Source organism: Manis javanica, chromosome 9 (genome assembly GCF_040802235.1).
Source record: "Manis javanica isolate MJ-LG chromosome 9, MJ_LKY, whole genome shotgun sequence".
NCBI lineage: Eukaryota > Metazoa > Chordata > Mammalia > Pholidota > Manidae > Manis > Manis javanica.
The window spans coordinates 74,435,002-74,460,408 of NC_133164.1; the positions used below are offsets into that span (position 1 = coordinate 74,435,002).

General features: G+C 37.3%; 1 protein-coding gene across 3 annotated transcripts in view; it reads left to right on the top strand.

Moving 5' to 3' along the window:
- The window catches only part of SPIRE1 (spire type actin nucleation factor 1), a 322,037-nt gene that overhangs the window by 167,278 nt on the left and 129,352 nt on the right, over positions 1 to 25,407 (top strand). For all 3 annotated transcript variants that reach the window (XM_073212799.1, XM_037001038.2, XM_073212800.1), the window contains exon 4: positions 20,621 to 20,746. In XM_073212799.1, the coding sequence (XP_073068900.1) occupies positions 20,621 to 20,746 (126 nt within the window). The remainder of the gene's footprint in view (positions 1 to 20,620; positions 20,747 to 25,407) is intronic.

Below are 25,407 nucleotides of genomic sequence, written 5' to 3' on the forward strand. Positions count from 1 at the left end.
AGCCTCCATGTGTTTGTGAGACTTTTTGTTTTCTTTGTAGAATTTATTTTTAGTTTTATACCTTTGTGGTCTGAAAAATTGGTTGGTAGAATTTCAATATTTTGGAATTTACTGAGGCTCCTTTTGTGAGCTAGTATATGGTCTATTGTGGAGAATGTTCCATGTGCACTTGAGAAGAATGTATATTCTGTTGCTTTTGGATGTAGAGTTCTATAGATGTTGATTAGGTCCATCTCTTCTAGTGTGTTGTTCAGTGCCTGTGTGTCCTTACTTATTTTCTGCCTGGTGGATCTGTCCTTTGGGGTGAGTGGTGTGTTGAAGTCTCCTAAAATGAATGCATTGCAGTCTATTTCCCTATTTAGTTCTGTTAGTATTTGTTTCACAAATTCTGGTGCTCCTGTGTTGGGTGCATATATATTTAGAATGGTTATATCCTCTTGTTGGACTGAGCCCTTTATCATGATGTAGTGTCCTTCTTTATCTCTTGTTACTTTCTTTGTTTTGAAGTCTATTTTGTCTGATATTAGTACTGCAACACCTGCTTTTTTCTCACTGTTGTTTGCCTGAAATATGATTTTCCATCCCTTGACTTTTAGTCTGTGCATGTTTTTGGGTTTAAGGTGAGTTTCTTGTAAGCAGCATATAGATGGGTCTTGCTTTTTTATCCATTCTATTGCTCTGTGTCTTTTGATTGGTGCATTAAGTCCATTTACATTTAGGGTGACTATTGAGAGATATGTACTTATTGCCATTGCAGGCTTTAGGTTCGTGGTTACCAAAGGTTCAAGGTTAGCTTCTTTAGCATCTTACTGCCTAACTTAACTCGCTATTGAGCTGTTATATACACTGTCTGGAGATTCTTTTCTTCTCTCCCTTCTTATTCCTCCTCCTCCATTCTTCATATGTCGTGTGTTTTGTTCTGTGCTCTTTTTAGGAGTGCTCCCGTCTAGAGCAGTTCGTGTAGGATGCTCTGTAGAGGTGGTTTGTGGGAAGCAAATTCCCTCAGCTTTTGCTTGTCTGGGAATTGTTTAATCCCACCATCATATTTAAATGATAGTCGTGCTGGATACAGTATCCTTGGTTCAAGGCCCTTCTGTTTCATTGCATTAAATATATCATGCCATTCTCTTCTGGCCTGTAGGGTTTCTGTCGAGAAGTCTGATGTTAGCCTGATGGGTTTTCCTTTATAGGTGACCTTTTTCTCTCTAGCTGCCTTTAGAACTCTTTCCTTGTCCTTGATCCTTGCCATTTTAATTATTATGTGTCTTGGTGTTGTCTTCCTTGGATCCTTTCTGTTGGGGTTTCTGTGTAATTCCGTAGTGTGTTCGATTATTTCCTCCCCCAGTTTGGGGAAGTTTTCAGCAATTATTTCTTCAAAGAGACTTTCTATCCGTTTTCTTCTCTCTTCTTCTTCTTGTACCCCTATAAGACGAATATTATTCCTTTTGGATTGGTCACATAGTTCTCTTAGTGTTTTTTCATTCCTGGAGATCCTTTTTATCTCTCTCTATGTCAGGTTCTATACGTTCCTGTTCTCTGGTTTCTATTCCTTCAATGGCCTCTTGCATCTTATCCATTCTGCTTATAAATCCTTCCAGGGTTTGTTTCACTTCTGTGATCTCCTTCCTGACATCTGTGATCTCCCTCCGGACTTCATCCCATTGCTCTTGCATTTTTCTCTGCATCTCTGTCAGCATATTCACGATTTTTATTTTGAATTGTTTTTCAGGAGGACTGGTTAGGTCTGTCTCCTTTTCAGGTGTTGTCTCTCTGATCTTTGTCTGCCTGTAGTTTTGCCTTTTCATGTTGATAGAGATAGTTTGCAGACCTGGTATGCGTGACCACTGGAAGAGCTTCCCTTCTTGTTGGTTTGTGGCCTTCTTCTCCTGGGAGAATAGCGACCTCTAGTGGCTTATGCTTGTCCGCTTTGCGCAGACAGGGCTTCTGCTACCTGCCTGTTTGCTATGGAGTTTATGTCCGCTGTAGCTGTGGGCGTGGCCTGGCTGGGGCTGCTCTTCCAAAATGTTGGAGCCCCGTTCGAGGGGGAGCATCTGGGAGGCTATTTATCTCTGTAAGGGGCCTCTGTGTTCCCTCTTGCCCAGGGGGTTAGAGTGCACAGAGATGCCCATATTCCCTGCCTCTGTACTAAGTGTCCTGTCCTGCCTCTTTAAGACTTCCAAAAAGCACTCTCCAAACCAGAACAAAACAGCAACAACAAAAGAAGAAAAAGAACAAAAAAAAAAAGGAAAAAACGCGCAAGTTTCTTTGTCGTCAGGTGCTCGTCCTAGCACCCGCTCACCGGTCCTGCTGCCCTGCCTCCCTAGCATTGGGGTCCCTGTCCCTTCAAGGCTTCCGAAGAGCACCCGCCAAAAAAAAAAAGGGAAAATAGCGCGATATTGTTTGTCCTCAGGCGCCGGTCCCAGGCACCTGCCCACTGCTCCTGCCACCCTGCCTTCCTAGCACTGGGGTCCCCGTCCCTCTAAGGCCTCCAGAAATCACTCGCCAAGAAAAAAAAAGGGAAAAACGCGTGACTCGTTCCATCCCCAGGCGCCAATCCCAGGCACCCGCTCACCGGCCATGCCGCCATGCCTCCCTGGCACTGGAGTCCCTGTCCCCCTGAGGCCTCCAAAAAGCACTTGCCAAAATGAAAAAAAAGGGAGAAACGCGTGATTTTCTTTGTCCTCAGGTGCCGTTCCCAGGCACCCGCCCACCGGTCTTGCTGCCCTCCCTCCCTGGTATTGGGGTCCCTGTCCCTCCAAGGCTTCCAAAAAGCACTCGCCAAAAAAAAGAGAGCGAAATACTCGCAATTTTCTTTGTCCTCAGTCGCCTGCCCCAGGCCCCTGCCCACTGGTCCCACCGCCCTGTCTCCCTAGTATTGGGGAAAATGTGCGATTTTCTTTGTCCCCAGGCGCTGGTCTCAGGCACCCGCTCACCAGTCTTGCTGTCCTGTTTCGCTGGTATTGGGGTCCCTGTCCCTTTAAGGTTTCCAAAAAGCACTCGGCAATAAGAAAAAAGTGGGGGAAATGCGCGATTTTCTCCGTCCTTAGGCGCCGTTCTCAGGCACCCACCCATCGGTCCTGCTGCCTTGCCTCCCTAGTACCGGGGTCCCTGTCCTTTTAAGGTTTCCATAAAGCACTCGCAAAAAAAAAAAATACCGTTCCAGTTTCTTTCCACCCGCCGGCAGCCAGGTGTAGGGGCGCTCGAGTCCCGCCGGGCTGGGGCTTGTATCTTACCCCCTTCGCAAGGCGCTGGGTTCTTGCATGTGTGGATGTTGTCTGGATGTTGTCCTGTGTCCTCTGGTCTCTATTTTAGGAAGAGTTTTCTTTGTTATATTTTCATAGATCTATGTGTTTTTGGGAGGAGATTTCCACTGCTCTACTCACGCCGCCATCTTGGCTCCGCCGTCATTTACCTGTTATTTTACTCAAAAAATGTGAATAGGGATTCAGCATTTGCCAATAATTCCTTGTCTTTTAGGTGTAAGTTTAATGAATAAGATACTAAAATACTGTTCATTCTGTTATTTGTTCTTATCCTTAACATTGTCTTTTATGATTGAAACATAACTCTCAAATAATCACTTTTAGATAATCATATGCTCCATATCATTACATACTGTACATTGACTTGCTATTCTGTCTTCAGTTGACTTCTGCATTTACTTTTTATGGAGTAACACCTGTGATCCCTTAGTTATATGAGATTCTGAATCTGTAGTATCACACATTAGTCTTACTTTGTTTTCTTAATGTCTACCCAGTTATATTTACATCTAACAAAACATTCTGTAGCTTAATTTAAAATTTTTTCTTTAGCTATACTTGAAGGCCATTACTTCTACAATCAGATTACTATTAAGGCAGGTTTATCAGATTAGTCTTAAAAGAACATTCTGTTTAGAATTACTGATATATGACTACTTTTTCAGGATTTTGTAAGTATGGGTTATACATCACTTTTTTTTCAGTTTAGTGGTTTATTAAGCAAATGTAATGATAATGGTCATTACAATGAGGACATATTGCACTAATAAGTGTAATTACCATATATTTTCAGAAAAATCAGCCTTCAATTGCAATTATAAACACAACCTTAATGTTCTTCTTTATTTTTTCTCCTTTTTCTTCCTCCTCCATTCTTTGTATGTTTATGAATTGTCTATCCCTTGGGTGACATGTGTTTCGCTTTTGGAATACTTCCATCTATAGGATTCCCTCCAAAATGCACTGTAGAGGTGGTGTGTGGGAGGTAAATTCTCTAAGCCTTTCCTTATGTGAAAATTGTTTAATCCTTCCTTCAAACTTTAATGCTAACCTTACTGGGTAGAGTATTCTTGGTTAAAGGCACATCTACTTTATTGCATTAAATATATTGTGCCATTCCCTTCTGGACGGTAAGGTTTCTGTTGAGAAGTCTGATGATAGCCTGATGGGTTTTCCTTTTATGTGATATTTTTTCTCTCTCTAGCTGCTTTTGATAATCTGTTTTTATCCTTGATCTTTGCCGTTTTAATTATTGTATGTCTTGATGTTGTCTTCCCTGGGTCCCTTGTGTTGGGAGATCTGTGCATCTCCATGGCCTGAGACTATCTCCTTCCCCAGATTGGGGAAGTTTTCAGCAATTACCTCCTCAATGACACTTTCTATCCCTTTTTCTCTCTCTTCTTTTTCTGGTACCCCTACAATGCGAATATTGTTCCATTTGGATTGGTCATACAGTTCTCTCAATATTCTGTCATTCTTAGATATTCTTTTTTCTCTCTCTGCCTCAGCTTCTTTGTATTCCTCTTCTCTCATTTCTATTCCATTTACCCTCTCTTCTACTACATCTAATCTGCTTTTAAATTCCTCCATTGTATGTTTCATTTCAGATATGAAATTTCTTAATGATTAAATCTCTGACTTAAATTCATTCCTGAGTTGTTCAGTATTTTTATGTACCTCCATAAGGATGTGTATAATTTTTATTTTGAGCTCTCTTTCAGGAAGATTGGTGAGTTCAGTTTCATTTGGCCCTTTTTCTGGGGTTTGTGCAATTTTGGTCTGAACCATTTTCTTTTGACTTTCCATTTTTCTGTGTGGTCCCTACTAGTCCCCAGAAGTTCCAGTCTCTGCTCAGCCACTAGAGTGAGGTTGGGAGTTATAGGGAAGCGGAGCTGGTGCCTGGGAATAGGAAAGGTCTGTTTTCTGATTCCCATCTGTGCTGCCTATCTCTCGTGTCAGAGCCAGTTAGCTGAGCACACAGGTGTAAGCCTTTGTGTTTTGTGTCTCTAGCTTTTGTGGGCAGGGCCTCCCTCTGGGTGGCCTGATGACAGCACAGTGACTGCCTGTTTGGAAACCGGTGCTGGCAGGCTAGGAGGAAGGTGCAGCAGCCTGCGTGTCATAGCGGGGTGCCTTGGATCTGTGTAGGCAGCCAGGCAGATGGAGCGCCTGAAGCTCCTCAAAGCTCCCCACAGACTGGGCAGAGTGTGCCCAGACAACCTTGTCCAGCCCTCCCCTCCCCTGTGCATCAAACTCTGTGCAAACCCCACCCCTTCAGCAGCCCTCACGGTGGTACAAAGCCTCTCAGACCACCTGCCTTTCCTCTGACACAGAGCAGCCAGATGTGGATCCCCTCCTCCACAAACAGCAGGAGTCTCAGTCTCTCAAGCACTCCGCCTGTCTGAGCTCCCCAACATCCAGAGCACCACATAGTGTAGGTTTCTGCTCACAATGCAGACCTCCAAGGCTAGGTGTTCAGCAGTCCCAGGTTTCCACCCCCTCCCCACTCCATTTCTCTTCCTCCCATTGGTTAGCTGGGGTGGAGGAAGGAGTTGGGTCCTGCCAGATTAAGGCTTTCATATGTTACCCTGTTTCGTGAGGTCTGCTCTCTTCATGAGGTCTGTATGCAGTCTGGTTCAGCCTTCTTTCTTGTTGCTGTTTTAGGGTTACTTGTATTAATTTACTATATTTTTGTACTATTAGTGGTTTTGAGATGAGTTCTCTATCTCATCTCTCATGCCGCTGTCTTGAATCTCCTATACATCACTTTTTTTTCAAGTTTTTATGAAGCATGCCTGAAACAGGAATAGTAAGCATCCATGAAGACAGTGCTTTTCAGGTGTACTGCAGCATAGAGTGCTACTTCTTCCATCTTAGATAATAAATCTCTTGGGAACTCTTGAATGGGACTATATAATTATGATTCTTATGAAATTCAAATATATTCTTTAGTTCTTTTAATACTCATAGGACTTCTCATTTTATATCAATAGTGTTTACAAGTGAAATACCCTCATATGTATAAATTGACATTTTATTCATTTTGTACTTTCTATATGTTAAGGAATATTTAAATAAATACACAAGGAAACACACTTAAATGTCAAATAAAACTTTTTGATGACTACAAATGACCTGCTTATTCTGTCAAAAACCAATGATAAATAGTAATAAAAAGTAAAGCATAAAAGGCTTTCTAGTGAGAAACAAAACTTTATGCTTTTAAAACTCAGATAACAGTTTTTGGGTGGGGGGTGAACAAGGAGTGATGAAAGAGGAAAAGTACACCCATTTAACCAACTATATCAATTAAAATAAACCTGGCACCAATAGAATGACAGATGTCATAGCTATATTGCTCTTATGCTACAAATTTGGAAGATGAGAGCTAGAGATTCATTGGTATCTCAAAGTTCTTATTCAATGATATTAATATGTAGACTTAAGGAAACAAAAATCCATGCATCCAGCAACTTGAACTGATAACCTTTAGTTTTATTATTTTTTAATTTGAGCTACTGTGCCCTTCTACCTAATTGCTATCATAATATGAAAAATTTATGTTTAAAAGGGTGTTTTAAAAAACAGGAGGAAAACTTTAAGTTTTACCAATTCCATTCTTTGGAACTGTTATTGGAGAATACCATGTCCTTATCTCTTGTTTCTTGGCTTCCATGCTAACCAAAACTGACCAATAAAAATTTCCACATCAGTAACAAGATGTTTTGAATATTCCTTTCATCTACATGAGAAGAAAAATAATTGCTGAAGCATTATACAAGTAAACTGAAATGTTAATATTATAAAACACATTATTCGTAGCCATATAATGACACATATGAGTTTGTAGTTTGATTAGTGGGCTGAAATCTTCAGTTTCTTAAATTGACTCCTTGATCTCTTTGTTGGAAGAGAAGACAAGAATTAACTGAGGAAATATAACTGCTTTCTCCTTGCTGGAAATGGAAATGTGAAACTAAGTTTGAATAATATAAATAAAAGAATATTTGGGAACTTGGAGATAATTTCAATTTTAAGCAAACAAATCCTCTGTAGGGTGTAACTTTCGCCCTGAACAGTTGTTTATTCCTACCATTTTCTTAATTTGGTATGTTTTAATATGGTATGTTACAGTTGAAAAGTCCTTTCACATGCATTGGTATCTGAGCCTTATGTTAACACTGTGAGGTAAATTGGGTAGCCATTTTTGTACCTGTTGTACAGATGAAAAACTAAGGCTCAGGCAGGTGTGTGACTTTCCCAGCTTTGTATAACTGAGTCAGTGAGAGGAATAGTAGATGGTGATGAATTTCAGAGGTTTGCAGTCAGGTAAAACTTAAATTGGAACCTGATTTTGCCATTTTTGTACCAACTGGTGCCTGGGAGCAGGAAAGGTCTATTTAATCCTAAGTCTCTGTTTTCTGTAAAGTGAGAATAATAGTATCTGACTGAGTTATTATGAAGATTAAATTAGATAACATAACCAATGTAAAGTATCTAGAATAGTCCTTGTCTTGGATAAAAACATAATAGTACTTATTCTATGCCAGGCATTTCCCAAACTGCTAGGAAGATAGCAGTAAACAACACGAAAATGGTCCCTACCTTTATGGCTCTTAATTGTAATGGAAAAAAACAGAATATAAACACTATAACCCAGCAAACATATATAATTTTTTTCTGACTTATTCCAGGCTTTTTGCCACTGCATATACATCAGAATAAATTGCAGGCACAAATTTGTATCAGAGATAGAATATATTGTTCCTTTTAAATAAGAATATATGAGAATTAAAGATGACGGCGTGAGAGGTGAGACAGAGGCTTCCTCCTAAAACTGCATATAATACGAAGATATAATTAATACAACTAATCCTGAGAGCAACAGGAAAGAGGACTGCGCCAGACTGCATATACCTGGAGAAAAGAGCAGACCTCACATACCAGGGTAATATGCCAAAGCTGTGGTCCAATGGTACCCAAGCCCTTGCCCTACACCAGCCCACTGGCGGGAGGAAGAGAAACTGAGCAGGGAGGGAGTGGAGGCCTGGGACTGTTGAATACCTAACTCCGGAGATCTGTTCTGGGAGCACAAACCTACATTTCATGGTGCTTTCATGATGCTCTCATGATTATAGGGTTGTAAAGCTAAGACAGGCAGAATTCCTGGAGAGACTGAGATTCCAGCTGCATGTAGAAAGCAGGGATCCATATCTGGCTGCTCTGGGACAAAAGCTTATACCTGTGTGCTGAACCCACTGGTTCAGACAGTGGAGACATAGCAGCGAGGAAGCTGGAAACAGCTCTTTCCTTCCCCCAGGCACCAATCCCACTCCCCTGTGACTGCCAACATTGATTCAGGGGCTGATCAACTCCAGAGAGTAGAGCTTCTGGACACTAGAGAGCGCCATACACAAATATGAAATGCCAAAGGAACCTGGTACATAGTAAAATTAATATAATCCGTGAGAAAAATGACATAGCCCTCATGTCTCTTCCTGAAAGGGAGTTCAAAATAAAAATCATTAACATGCTCTTGGAGATACGGAAAGATATTCAAGAACTCAGGAATAACTTCATGTCGGAGATCCGATCATTGAAGAGCACAATGGAGGGTATTAAAAGCAGATTGTATATGGTGGAGGAGACAATAAATGAAACAGAAACTAGAGAGGAGGAATATAAAGAAGCTGAGGCACAGAGAGAAAAAAGGATCTCCAAGAATGAAAGAATATTGAGAGAACTGTGTGACCAATCCAAATGGAACAATATTTGCATTATAGGAGTACCAGAAGAAGAAGAGAGACAGAAAGGGATAGAAAGTGTCTTTAAGGACATAATTGCTAAAAACTTCCCCAATCTGTGGAAGGAGATAGTCTCTCAGGCCATGGATGTACATAGATCTCCCAACACAAGACATATAATTAAAATGGCAAAGATTAAGGATAAGGACAGACTATTAAAAGCAGCCAGAGAGAGAATTAAGATCACCTACAAAGGAAAGCCAATCAGGCTAACATCAGACTTCTCAGCAGAAACCTTATAGAAGGGAGTAGCATGATGTATTTAATGCAATAAAGGAGAAGGGCCTAGAATGAAAATTACTTTTCCTGGCATAATTACCATTTAAATTTGAAGGAGGGATTAAACAATTTCCAGATGAGCAAAAGCTGAGAGAATTTACCTCCCACAAACCATCTCTACAGTGTATTTTGGAGGGACTGCTATAGATGGAAGTGTTCCTAAGATTTAATATCTGTCACCAGAGGTAATAAAACCACAGTAAGGAGAGTAGAACAGCTAATTACTAAGCAAATGCAAAATTAAATTAACTATCACAAAGTCAATCAAGGGATACACAAAGAGGACAGAATATGATACCTAATATATAAAGAATGGAGGAGGAAGAAAAAGGAGGAGAAAAAGAAAAGAACCTGTAGATTGTGTCTGTAATAGCATATTAAGTGAGTTAAGTTAGACTCTTAGATAGTAAGGAAGTTAACCTTGAACCTTTGTTAACCACGAATCTAAAGTCTGCAATGGCAATAAGTACATACCTATCGATAATCAGCCTAAATGTAAATGGAATGAATGCACAAGTCAAAAGACATAGACACTGAATGGATAAAAAACAAGACCCATCTATATGCTGCCTACAAAAAACTCACTTAAAACCCTAAGACATACACAGACTAAAAGTGAAGGGATGGAAAGAGATATTTCATGCAACTAATAGAGAGAAAAAAGCAGCTGTTGCAGTACTTGTAACAGACGACATACGCTTCAAAACAAAGAAAGTCACAAGAGACAAAGGACATAACAATGATAAAGGGGTCCATCCAACAAGAAGATATAGCCATTATAAATATCTATGCTCTGAACACAGGAGCACCTACATATGTGAAACAAATACTAATTTAATTAAAAGGGGATATAGAATGCAATGCATTCATTCTAGGAGACTTCAGCAGTCCACTAACTGTGAAGGACAGATCAACCATACAGAAAATAAGTAAGGACACAGAGGCACTAAACAACACAATAGAACAGATGGACCTAACAGATATCTACAGAACTCTACACTCAAAAGCAACAGAGAATACATATATTTCTCAAGTGCACATGGAACATTTTCAAGAACTGATCATATACTAGGCCACAAAAAGAACCTCTTTAAATTCAAAAAGATTGAAATTGTACCAACCAGTTTCTCAGACCACAAAGGTATGAAACTAGAAATAAATTATGTAAATAAAATGAAAAATCCCACAAACACATGGAGGCTTCACAACATGCTCCTAAATAACCAATGGATCAATGACCAAATAAAAAGAGATCAAGCAATATATGGAAACAAATGACAATAGTAATTCAACACCACAAAATCTGTGGGATGCAGCCAAGGCCATGCTAAGAAGAAAGTATATTGCAATACAGGCCTACCTCAGGAAAGAAGAACAATCCCATATAAGCAGTCTAAACTCACAATTAATGAAACTAGAAAAAGAACAAAAGAGGCCCAACGTCAGTAGAAGGAGGGACATAATAAAGATTAGAGCAGAAATCAATAAAATAGAGAAGAATAAAACAATAGAAAGAATGAATGAAAGGAAGAGCTGGTTCTTCGAGAAAATAGACAAAATAAATAACCCCCTAGCCATACTTACCAAGAGTAAAAGGGAGTCTAAGCACATAAACAGAATCAGGAATGAGAAAGCAAAAATCACTATGGACACCACAGAAATACAAAGAATTATTAGATAATACTATGAAAGATTATATACTAACAAACAGGATAACCTAGAAGAAATGGACAACTTTCGAGAAAAATATAACCTTCCAAGGCTGAACAAGGAAGAAGCAGAAAATCTGAACAGACCAATTAACAACAATGAAATTGGACTGGTACTCAAAAACCTACCTAAGAACAAAACACCTTACCAGATGGCTTCACCGCTGAATTTTATCAAACATTTAGTGAAGACCTATTACCCATCCTCCTTAACGTTTTCCAAAGAGTAGAAGAAGAGGGAATACTTCCAAATGCATTCTATGAGACCAGCATCACTCTTATACCAAAACCAGTCAAAACACCACAAAGTACAAAATTACAGACTAATATCCCTGATGAACATAGATGCAAAAATTCTCAACAAAACATTAGCAAACCAAATTCAAAAGTACACCAAAAAGAATATATACCATAATCAAGTAGGATTTATTCCAGGGATTCACAGATGGCACAACATTCAAAAATCCATCAACAGCATCCACCACATCAACAAAAAGAAGGACAAAAAACACATGATCATCCCCATAGATGCTGAAAATGCATTTGACAAAATCGAACATGCATTCATGATAAAAACTCTCAACGAAATGGGTATAGAGGACAAGTACTTTAGCATAATAAAGGCCATGGATGACAAACCCATAACCAACCTTATGCTTAACAGAGAGAAGCTGAAAGCTTTTCCTTTAAGATCAGGAACAAGACAAAGATGCCCACTCTCCCCTTGGTTATTCAGCATAGTACTCGAGGTCCTAGCCATGGTAATCAGACAACACAAAGAAATAAAAGGCATCCATAATGGCAAGGGAGAAGTTAAACTGTCCCTGTTTGCAGATGACATGATATTGTACATAAAAAACTCTAAATAATCCACTCCCAAAATACTAGATCTAATACCTGAATTCAGCAAAGTTGCAGGATACAAAATTAATACACAGAAATCTGTGGCATTCCTATACACTAACAATGAACTAGCAGAGAGAGAAACCAGGAAAACAATTCCATTCACAATTGCATCAAAAAGAATAAAATGCCTAGGAATAAACCTAACCAAGGAAGTAATAGACCTATACCCTGAAAACTACAAGACACTCTCAAGAAAAATTAAAGTTATCAATAAATGGAAACTCATCCCATGCTCATGGATAGAAAGAATTAATATTTTCAAAATGGCCATCCTGCCTAAAGCAATCTATAGATTCAATGCAATTCCTATCAAAATAGCAACAGCATTCTTCAACGAACTACATAAAATCATTCTGAAATTCTTATGCATCCACCAAAGACCTCGAATAGTCAAAGCAATTCTGAGAAGGAAGAATAAAGCAGGGGGGATCTCGCTTCCCAACTTCAAGCTCTACTACACAGCCACAGTAATCAAGACATTTGGTACTGGCACAGACCCATAGACCAATTGAACAGACTAAAGAGCCCTGATATAAACCCAAGCATATATGGTCAATTAATATACAATAAAGGAGCCATGGATACATAATGGGGAAATGACAGCCTCTTCAACAGCTGGTGTTGGCAAAACTGGACAACTACATGCAAGAGAATGAAACTGGATTATTGTTTGACCCCATACACAAAAGTAAACTTGAAATGGATTAAAGACTTGAATGTAAGTCATGAAACCATAAAACTCTTAGAAGACAACATAGGCAAACACCTCCTGAATATAAGCATGAGCAACTTCTTCCTGAACGCATCTCCTCTAGCAAGGGAAACAAAAGCAAAAATGAACTCATGGGACTTCATCAAACTAAAAAGTTTCTGTATGGCAAAGGATACCATCAACAGAACAAAAAGGAATCCTACAATATGAGAGAATATATTTGTAAATAACATATCTGACAAGGGGTTAACACCCAAAATATATAAAGAACTTACATGTCTCAACAGCCAAAAAGCAAGTAACCCGATTAACAAATGGGCGGAGGATATGAAGAGACAGTTCTCCAAAGAAGAAATTCAGCTGGCCAACAGGCACATGAAAAGATGCCCCACATCAGTAATCGTCAGGGAAATGTAAATTAAAATCACAATGAGATATCACCTTACACTAGTAAGGATGGCCTGCACTGAAAAGGGTAAGAACAACAAATGCTAGCGAGGATGCTGAGAAAGGGGAACCCTCTTACAGTGCTGCTGAGAATGTAAGCTAGTTCAACCATTGTGGAATACAATATGGAGGTTCCTCAGAAAACTAAAAATAGAAATACCATTTGATCCAGGAATCGCACCCCTTGGAATTTACCCAAAGAAGACAAGTTCTCAGATTCAAAAAGACATATGCACCACTGTTTATCACAAGACTTTTTACCATAGCCAAGATATGGAAGCAACCTAAGTGTCCATCAGTAGATGAATGGATAAAGATGTGGTACTTATACACAATGGAATATTATTCAGCTATAAGAAGAAAACAAATTGTACCCTTTGCAACAACATGGATGGAGCTGGCAGACATTATGCTAAGTGAAATAAGCCAGGCAGAGAATGACAAATGCCACATGATTTCCCTCATTGTGGGGTACAACAATGACGCAAAACTGAAGGAACAAAAATAGCAGCAGACTCATAGACTCCAAGAATGAACTAGTGGTTACCAAAGGGGAAGGGTGTGAGAGGGTTGGTGGGGAGGGAGGGAGAAGCGGATTGAGGGGTATTACGTTTAGTACACATGGTTTGGGGTCCACGGGGAGAAGAGTGTAACACAGAGAAGGTACATAATCTGTGGCATCTTACTGCACTGATGGACAGTGACTTCATTGGGGTATAGGTGGGGACATGATAATATGGGTAAGTGTAGTAACCACATTGTTTTTTCATGTGAAACCTTCATAAGCATGTATATCAATCATACCTTAATAAAAAAAAAGGAATATATGACTATGTGGAGGCTTTCAGGAAGTATTAAGAAAGGATTATATGAATATAATGAATAATTAGGTTTATCATATAGTGTCATGTAAATTGATGTTGATCATAGAGTAGAATCATATAAATATATGGTGCATATAAAGATGTTGTAAGTGTGTCCCAGAAAGATTCATTCAATATCACTAGTCAAAAAGAAAAGTGATTGTAGATATGAAGTAAATGGTGGTGATGATGGAAGGTAAAGTGTGCAAAAAAGGAACATTGAAGGGACAAAGTTTAGGATGGTTGCATAGTAAAACATGAGACAGTATATAGAAAAGGAGTAAAAAACATGGTATAGAATCTAGAAAAAGCATTTGAGAAATGACTGAAATTAGTAATGAAAATAGTACATGAATTAAGTTATTAATTTGAGATCAATGTAAAAATCTCAACTTATTCATACACATATTTACCTCTTCAGATATTCAGTGACCATTTAGTGTGCTGCCTGTGTGCTGAGTGCTCTGGCAGGCACTTAGGTTTGCTGAGATGAGCTTAACTGGGGTTAAGTGAACCCCCTAGAGATAAATACGGTGGACCAAGTTTATAGGAATACACTAGCCAATATACTTCAACCAATTAGCAGTAGCCTTTCCTTCTTCAAGATACCTTAACTTTCCATCTCTAAGGTAATTGTTGCAATAAATTTAAATTCTCAATATCTGTTGTGTGGAGGACGTCCTTCTCTATGTAGTATCCTCATGAACATTCTGAATATATGAAAGTGGTGTCCAACATGTGTACATAGCATGCTTAGAGAGCAGAGAGAGAGGCACTGACCTCAGCCTGGTGGATTCTGGTTCTCTTACATAATCCAGTCTCCCTGATAATCAGGAAATGCAAATAAAGCAATATCATTTGAAATTTTTCTGCAAGCAAGAATTTACTTTTGTTGAAATTTGAAATTGTGTATTTTTTCACTCAGTAATTGTTAGTTGCAGTGTAAATTTAGGTAGTCCTCATGTAAATAATTTGACACTGTATTAAAAAGTCCAAAACTGTTAACTACTTATAATATCAAAAGGCTAGATATATCCCAGATGTCCATTAAAGGGGAAATGGTTGAATTAACAATGGTACAGCCCATCAGTAGAGTACTACTGAGCTGTTAGGTGGATTGAAGACCGATCTCCAGGATGTATTATTTACTTAAAAAAATAAGGTGTAGAAAAGTGTGTATAGTGTGCTAGCATTTGTCTAAGAAAAGGTATGGATAACAATATATGTAGAGTATTTGCTTATATTTAAAAACAAAGGAAAAATAAACTAAACTTAAGGAAAAAAAGGTTAGCTATAGTTAGAGAAAAGGAATAGAGTAGAAACTGGCAGGCATTAAAGCTAAGTATCGCTGAATATACTTGATTCTGTAGGTTTGATTTAGAAGCCATATAATTTACATAATTATAAAACAAAACTGAATATAGAAATTAATCCCTCCTGAATTCAAAGCCAATTGAACATAGCTATTATCATGTTGGAGACATAACCATATAGAAAGGATCAGGATTGAAACTTTGAGTAGAAAACTGGAAAATGTATAAAAAGAACCAAATGGAAATTTGAGAAGCAAGAAATAAAATAACTGAAAAGTTTAATGAATGTGTAATATACTAAATTAATATACTAGTTTAAACTAATATTTATTTTAATATACTAGATAAAACTGAAGAGAGAATGAATGAAGTGGAATATGGTCAGTAGAAAATAACTAAGAGTAAAGCACAGAGACAAAGAGAATAATAAGTACAGAATAGAGGGTCAGATACAAAGGCAATACATGTAATTAAAGTCCTAAAAGGAGAGCAAAGGAGAGAGAGGATGGAAGGAATATTTGAAGACATACTAATAATTTTCCAAAACTTGGAAAACACAATTCCACAGGTTCAGAAGGCCCGCAACCCAAGAGCCCAATAAATGAAAATTTAAAATAATCTAATTTCATTGTAAACTGCTTAAAAGCACAAACAGAAAAAATCAAAATCAGAGGAAAACATAAACTACACCTGACTTTTCAAAGGAAACAATGGAAGGCAAAAGACAGGATGGACTATCTTCAGAGTTCTGAGATAGAACCTAAAATTCTTTACCTAGTGAAATGTCCTTTAAAGCATAAAAATAAAATAGGTCTTTTTCTGAAAAAATATGAACTGGAGTAGCCTAGAGTAGGAGTTAGGGAGTCATCAGCTTGTAGGTGCAATTTAAAGCTGGTAGTGTAGATAAGATTAGCTAAATGAGTAGAGAGAAACCTGAAGATCCAAGATTGAACCCTAAAAACTCCATTCTGATTCATCTTAGAACTTTATTCATAGAACAAGGGGATGTATATTAAGTAAGAAATCACAGAGTCCAGTCCTCTCCTTTTAAAAATGAACCAAAACCTGGCAATATAAAATAAATGGTCCAAGGTCACATGACCTAATGTTCATAGATATAAAGACAGAATGCTCCTTCTAATTGTGTTCCTCTATCCACATAATGTCCCTTTTCTGTAACTGTAAAACCAGGTCTTGTTAACATGCTTATTGTGTACAGGGTCCTATGCTTAATAACTTTAAGAACTATTTCCTTCAACATAAATGTAATATACATTCATTCTTGAGTGTAGTGCATAAGAACTGGCTCTAGAATTAGACTGCCTGTTTTCAACTCCAATTCTACTGGCTATCTGGTGTGACCTGGGATAAATTACTTTTAACAGTTCTAAATTTAAATTTCCTAATCTTTAAATTGGGTCATTGAAAGGATTAGATGAGGTGGTGCATATAAATACAAAGAACAAAATAAAAAGCAATTCATTGACCCTGAAATAGCCACTGGGGTTATTTCTCTATCTCAATGGAGAGTTTTTAGAATTACATTATTGCTACATTTAAGAACTTTTTAAATTGTGGTAAATACACATAACATAAAATTTACCTTTTTAACTATTTAAAATTGTCATTCACAGTATTGTCCAGCCATCACCACTATCAAGTTCCAGAGCTCTTTCATCATCTCAGATGGAAAGCCCATAATCATGACTTCCCATCCTTCAGCCCCTGGCAACCACTAACCAAAGAACATTTTGGGTGTTGTGGATATTTCATTTCAGTGGAATTGTATAATACAAGGCCTTTGTGCCTGACCTCTTTTGCTTAGCATAATGTTTTTAAGGTTCATCCACATTGTAATAACCTCTGTCAGTACTTTGGTCCTTTTTGTGACTGAGTAAGATTCCATTTGATGGATATATCACATTTTGTTTATTCATCAGTTCAGAGCATTTGAATTGTTTCCACCTTTGGCTGCAATGAATAGTGCTTTTATGAACATTTGTGTACAAGTTTTTGTTTGAAAATCTACTTTCATTTCTTTTGGATATATACCTGAAGGGCCCCCACCAGTAAGCTGGCGAACTTCCGGCTTCTCTTCTGGGTCCTCAGTTCCTGACGGTGCCACCTGAAGACCAATCACCTCTCTCCCCCCTCCCACTCCCAGCACCTAGCCATTAGCCACCAGCCCTGTAGAAGTGACACCTTAATCAGCTCATGCCCCTTCCTATATAACCCAGCACCTTTCCCTAATAAAGCGGAATTCTCCGGTGAATTGCTGCTGTGTGTCGCTCCTTTCCTTTCAATACCTAGGTGGAATTGCTGCATCACATGGTAATTCTATGTTTAACTTTTTGAGGAATGACCAAACTATTTTTTTCAGTGGCTGCACCATTTTACATTCACACCAGCAATATACAAGGGTTGCAAATTTTTCATGATCTTGTCAACACTTATTTTCATTTTTGTTTTGTTTTTATAGACATCCTAGTGGATATAGGTGGTATCTCATTGTGATTTTGAATTACACTTCCCTAATGACTAATAGTGTTGATCATATTTGTATGTGTTTTTTGGCCATTTGTATATATTCTTTGGAAATTAGTCTTTAAAAAAGTCTATTTTTAAATTGGGTCTTTCTGTTGAGCTTGAGTTTTTTTATATACTTTGCATACTAGAACCTTGTGTAATATATGAGTTTAAAATGTTTTCCCCCATTCTGTAGATTGTCTTTTCATTCTCTTGATAGTGTCCTTTGATTACAAGATTTTACCTTTGATGAAGTCTAATTTATCCCTTTTGTTGTTGTGCTTTTAGTGTCAACTTTAAAAAACCATCACCAAATCCATGACTGTGAAAGTTTACCCCTTATTTTCTTCTAAGAATTTTATAGTTTTGGTTCTTGTATTTATCTCAGTCTCTGATCCATTTTGAATTAATTTTTACATTTGGCTTGAGTTAGGGGTAGAACTTCATTTTTTTTCATGTGAATATCCAGCATGGTTTGTTGAACAGACTATTCTTTCCCTACTTAATGACCTGGAAACTTCTATCAAAAATCAGTCAACCATACACATATGTGTTTATTTTTGAACCCTCAGGTCTATTTCATTGATTTGTATGTCTGTCCTTATGCCACTACCACATTATCTTCATTATTGTAACTTTGTAGCAAGTTTTGAAATTTGGAAGTTTGAGTCTTCCAGCTTTTGTTCTTTCCAAGATTGTGTTAGCTCTTTTGGGCCCCTTCCAACTCCATAATAATTTTAGAATCAGCTTTAACATGTCTTCGAGAAAGGCATTCAGGATTTAGCTAGGGATTGCGTTCAGTAGAAAATTTTGCTAGTATTGCTGTCTGAACAATATTAAGTCTTCCAACCCATGAATTCAGGGTGTCTTTCCATTTGTTTAGGTCATCTTCAATTACTTTCAGCAATGTTTTATGGTTTTTCAGTATGTAAGTCTTGCACCTCCTTGGTTAAATTTATTCCTTAGTATTTTATTTTTTTGATACTTTTATAAATGGAATTGTTTTCTTCATTTTTCTTATTGTTTATCAGAAAATATATACTGTATAGAAATATATTTTTTTGGTGTGTTGATCATGTATCCCACAACTTTCCTGAAATTGCTTTTTGCTCTAATAGTTTTTGTGGATTCCATTGGGTTTTCTGTATATAATATCATGTCATGTGCATTTTTAAAGACACTGTTAGACCTAGTTACTACCTTTACACCAATTTAAGTTGCAGAGCAAGTTGCAGATCAGTGTCTTAGTGGGTTGTGAAATCAATTGAATGTATATGTTTTGTGTAATTTTTATAGATAAAACAATGCATGTACATGTGTTTGAGTCCTTATAGAAAGCGTATTTCTTACGTGAATTAAAGTAAACATGCCATGTTTTACATCATATAATTGGAATATAAAATTATGGAATTAGATAAAGGTGAAAGTGTTAGTAGTTGCCTGTCATTACCTTGAAAGTGATCATTTTGTATTGGATGCTGTCTTCTGGATACAAAAATAACTGAGCAAAAAGTATACTCTCTGTTCATTGATACCTGTGTGAATAATAAGCTTATGAGATTTTTGCTTTTCATGCTTCTAATGAATCAATTCTTAGCTTCATTTTGGTACTATGGAGAAAGTTTCTTGCTGAAACTGAAGATATTTTCTTGAGAATGTATTTTATTAAAGATAGTAATCTAATTATTAAATTGCATATGATACTCAGTAAAAATGAAAATAATAAAAAGCCACATTATGAAGGATAATGCAATCTACAAAGACATCTTTTACTCTCCAACAGATAGAAATTAAATATAATGTATATTTCTGGTAATGGTATTAAGGTCAGATTTATTGAATATAGTAAGAAGGGAAAACTTACAGCTTTTTAATGCAAATGAAGTACCTTAAAATATAGCTATTGTATTACCTGGACACAAAATGATTAATTTATGGAAAGATAAAATTATTCCCTTGCACTAGACTTCTAGTAGGTTCTTTCCAGTTTAATAAATTGAATGGTGTTTGAGTTTTCTGAATTGTTGTGCATGATGTTAAGTTGCATCTTTTACCCACAAGTATTTTTGTGGGGTTTATATGTTGTGCACAGGAAAGTACATGAGGACTGGAGGCATCACCACTGGGGTATGTTGCCCTGTGCCCTCTTACCTCTACTCCCCACCTACTAATGAGGCATCTTTCCAGGGGTCCACATGTTCTCTTGATATTCTTTTTATTACATTACACAATTCAACATGTATAAGAATGAGCCTGGGCTTCAGAAATAACTGTGTTGAATTTTTTCTCTTTCATGTCAACTTTATGACTGTGGACAAGTCACTTGACTCTCTCAGCCTTAGTTTCCTTTGCTAAAAAATGGGGATAATTTAGGGTTACATTGAACAGTAAATGATATTATTGTATGTATATGACATGTCAAATATAGTGTCTGGCATGATAAATATGTAATAAATGATAGCTATTAAAATGTCTGAGTTATGATTAATACCCAGTAAATGATAGTTCCCTTTCTGCTACCAACCCAAACTTCTACATATGTCCTATCATTTTCAAATGGAAGCTAACCAATTCTAGTAAGCTCATCTGTGCTGTTGAATTGTTACTTGTGGACCACTTTTTCCATACAGTTGTATAGACTTTACTGTTATTCTTGTGATACATTAGGCTTTGGATGATGGGAATTGCCTTGCTGTGTGATACAAAAATACAAGTATTCTGGGTGTATTTGTTTTTAAGGTACCAAAAAAACCTATGCAAATAATAAACAAGCATGATTTTTTTATTTTCCTTTGCTGTAGTTATGTGCTGCTCATCTCCCAACTGAATCAGAGGCACCAAATCATTATCAGGCAGTATGTCGTGCACTGTTTGCAGAAACAATGGAGCTGCATACATTTCTGACTAAAATTAAGAGTGCAAAGGAGGTAAGTGCTACTGCTTTCACATTTATTGGTATTGTGAAAGATAAACTTGGATTTTCAACATTGTCCATAATAATATTTAAAATATTTATTACCATCTTTCTGATGAGTAGGAAAATTATTTAGGAAAGAAGCAACTTAGGCAAAAAATAAATTCTTTAAACTATAAGCATGTAAACCCATTTTATAAAACAAAGATTTTCATGAAGTTTTCTTAAAAATGGGAAATAAATACTACTTAATTGGTTTAATCAATTTCCCATACAACTTGCTTTTCACCCTTTTTCTGCCATTCTTTTTTTCTTTTTTTGGTTCATTTTAAAACTTGATAGTATAATTTAACTACTTTATAAGTAGATTTGGTTAGACTAGCTTTTGCACCTAAAAAAGGATCCAAACTACATGTTAATGGAGCAGATTGGAATTGATACTCAAATAATTCAAAATCTCATTTTAGCTATTTTATTTAGTTATTATTTATCAGTGTCTGTGAGTTGACAATATTATATGTAGAGTCCAAAGAGAATCATTCTAACTCATTTACAAGGTAAATCACCACATTTTACATCACACAGATGGTTGTGAAAGTTCATGAAATCTATATAAAGCAACACAGCATCTGGTACACAGGAAGGGCTCAGTATGTGATAGGTAATGGGTATCATTTCTTTCATGACTGAAATACAGAGATTATCTGAAACACTAGTTTAAAACTTACGTGGCACAGTTTGGGGGGATGCATGTGGGACATAAGGGAGGAAAATACTAACCCATGTTAGCCAAATAAGACTGATTAGCTCTGGTAATAAGTGACATGTCTTAGCCACATCACCCTTAATAAATTATCTTAAATAATTCCTTTTTTATGTATAAATGAGATCTCCAACATTCCGTTTCAGTTCTAGCCAGGATACTGCCTATAAAGTCTTTTTGTTACAGGCCAATGAAAAGGTATGCCTGGGATTTTTTAGGATTCTAAAGACTTGGACCCAAGAGGAAAGCCTTCAACAGGGTGGAAAAGGGTGAACTATATATTATTTAAAGAATAATTATAAATATATCATAAGACTAACTTTTCCTCCTAGAAAAAGATTCGAACTAGAACTAGAGAACTTAGATTTTAAAAGCTTCAGAGTAAACATCCAAAAGCACATGCTCAATTAAGGTTTAGTCAATAGTAGAAAAGATAACTTCTTAAGGTTGTAATTATCTTCCCCAGCTTATTAAGATTGAGATTGCCTTCTCCAAAGAAACAAGCATTATTTTTTATTTTATGTATTTTTTTAAATTAAGGTATCATTGACGTATGCTCTTACAAAGATTTTGTGTGAATAACATTGTAGTTTCAACATTCACCCATATTATCGAGTCCCCCCCACCCACCTCACTGCAGTCACTATCAGCATAGTAAGATGCTATAGAGTCATTACTTGTCTTCTCCGTGTTGTACTGCCTTCCCCGTGACCTACCTATATGAAACAAGAATTATTTTTAAGGTTTTTGTACAGTCCTGTGAGGTGAGTAGAGTAAACTAAATGAACTCGTAAGTTCTTCTAACACAGACCTTTTTAGGTAACACAAACCTTTTTACGAACCATTTCTGAGCTTAAAGAACAACATTAATAAGTATGTTTTCTACTGTAATCCAGTGAGCTTAAAAAACATTTTTTTTCCTCTTGATTAAAACTTAACTTTGCCAAACACGTTCTCAGATTTTGATTTAAACATTATCAAAGTTTATATAAACAAGTGGAGTAAAAAACACAAGTGTCTGGAACCATTGGTGCTGTGTGGCAGTGCTCAGAAGGACTGGCCAGATCCTGACCAAGCTTGAGGACCTTGAGGGTTCCAGCCACATCTCACCCTGTCACCCTCTGGCACCACCCCAAATTTGGTCATTATAGATAATAATTCTGTCCTGTTTTCTCATCTCCTACTCTATTTCCTTACTTTTTTTTTTATCTGAACCTTCTGCACTCCTCTCTCAAAACTCTGCTCCATTTTTAGAAAGAATTCCGTAGTGCCCTCACGCTCTTCTTAGAACACTTGTTCCCCCAAGAGTAGTGCTTTTTCTTGCTTCCCTCTTGTGGGAGGCTGCTCTCTGCTTTGCATCTTATCTCTGGAGTAGAGTGGATTGGTAATAGTCTCTCTTTCCTCTACTGCTTCCAAACAGTTACTCTTCATTCTTGTGCAGAAAGCTCATGCCATCTACTTCCTATACTAAAACCCATTGTCACTGTCATCTGCTATAATCTTAAGTGATTTCTTTAATAAAAAGAAATTATAGCTTTGTATTCTTGACTTCCTTTCTGTCTGTTTCTGAACACATCTTTGTCCTTATAATAACCTGCCATCATTCCACTTTGGAAATCATGGGTTCTCGTTGCCTAACTGCCCTTCAAGCTCTTGCCCTCACTGCCACCTGAGTTAGTCATCCAATCCCTAGACTCTACCATTTTCTTCCAGTTTATCAGCCCTTCCTGGACTAAACTTACATTACTACATAGATGAAATCAGTCACTATATCAGGTCCATTTGTCTGATCTGTATTATGATACCAGCCTTCTGGTCTCCTCATCTCTGTAAATCCTCCCCATCCAGTATATCATTCACAGTGTCAATGAGTGATTCGTACAGATAACAGCTCTGACCTGAAGAGTCTGGCTCCAGGCCATAACCTATGTGTGATCTTTCAAGCCTGACCATAAGCTGGCTTTCCCTGGCAGGTCTTATGGGGGCAAGCTGCCCTCCACACATATGACTTGGTGCATAGGTAGTATACTGCACTCTGGTTTTCTACAGAGGATTCCAAGAACTCAGAGCACCCCCAGTGGGCCAGCCATCCTCATCCGACATCTGAATTCTTAGCCCCAGTGCCTCCATTTGAAGGACCTTGGTTCAGGTGCTTTCTTCCTCTCTGCCTCAGAACTTACCCTTCCTAGCCTTCTGTCTTTCCCTCATACTGGTCCTTAGGTCTGTAAAGTGTCAGGAGCCCTTTGTCTAGTACTGCTCAGCTGTAAATTTCCCCCCACCTGCATTGCATGTTGCCTGACCTTTACCCAGTGCTGTTCTGTGGGGAAAAAAATGGAAAAAGGAGAGCAAAACATCCTTTTTGGCCTCTTGTTTGCATTGTTCCAGTAAGTGAATAAAGGTTTAGTTGTTTTCTTCCTGTGTGGCTCATCCTACCTGACCACTAGACACCTGGTAACTCAACAGAAGCATGTTGCTTCCCTAATCAGTATGGCTCCCCGTCACCTATGGAGTAAAACTAAAACTCCGTTGTATTTCATACAAGGCCCTTTATGGTATTTCACTTGCATTTTTATTCTTTTCAACACTACCTTCTTTTCATTTCACACTATCCATTCAAAATTACTTACATAATAACATGTGTTAAGAAATTATCTGTGACCCTTGCTCATTCTGTTCTCTGCCTGGAATTGTCTTCTCTCCTTGTCTGCTTGCTGAATTCCTATTTAAATATCTACACCATGCTCACATGTTACCTCAATTGTGAAATATTCATAACCTCCCTCCCCACCAGCAGAGTTCTGTGCCCTTCACTACCCTGTAACTTATACACCCTCAGCCTTGAAATTCTCATACTCCATGGTAGTTATTTGCTTACATCTTTGTAATTTTTTTCTCCACAACCAGACCAGGTACTTCTTGAGATAAATAATTATGTTTTAAATCATCTTTATATTAATGACTCTTAATGCAATATGCACACATAGACACACTCTAGAAATGTTTGTTGAACTGAAATAATGTATACATTATGTCTGTGTTTTTCCAGAACTTCAGAGATTTTCTTCCCGTTGAAACAAGTCAGTTTTGAAAGCATTTCTGACTATTAGAAACATTTTGGCCAAAATCTCTAGCAAATAGAGCTTTTATCTCTAGCAGATAGGCCCATCTTAAACCTCATCACATGAGGCCTTTGAGTGGTTTTACCATTCTTTAAATTTACATATTAAAAATTCATTTAGTAGTGAATCTTGATAAGACAACCTGTAAAATACATGGAAATCCCGACACTTAGGAACATCCTGTACCATTTAATTACAGGTTTTATGCCACATAAATTGTTTATCAACACTACAGTTTTAGGAATAAAGCCTTAAAGAGTCCAAATGGATTTCTTTTTCCTCTGCAAAATATGCAGCTTTCGTGAAATTATGAAAATTTTCATGTTAGTTCCTGTATATATTACTCGTTTTAACCTTTTCTCAGAACACTGAATTCACACTAGTAGTAAAATATTCTGTTAATTTGATAATTTCTCTAAAGATCTCAAAATACTTAAACATTTTAAGAATCAATCTTTCTTCTATACCTGTGAGTTAGTGTATCTCAACTGGAATTTTCAAAGTAATAACCTCTGTTTCAACAAGTTAAGTGATGATCTGATTATTAATGATGTATCAAACTACCTTATTTCTGTATGTGTGTATATGTGTGTGTGTGTGTGTGTGTGTGTGTGTGTGTAAAATACAAAACACATAATTTCCAAATGTTGTAGATGTTCTGTAAAATTATAATTACATTTACTTAACCAGCAGGCTACTACAAAGCACAAGGCCTTGTAGTTCATCAGCTATTTATTTATAAAGCAAATTCACTTTCATTCTTATCTTTTTCCATGACATGATGACTCCTTA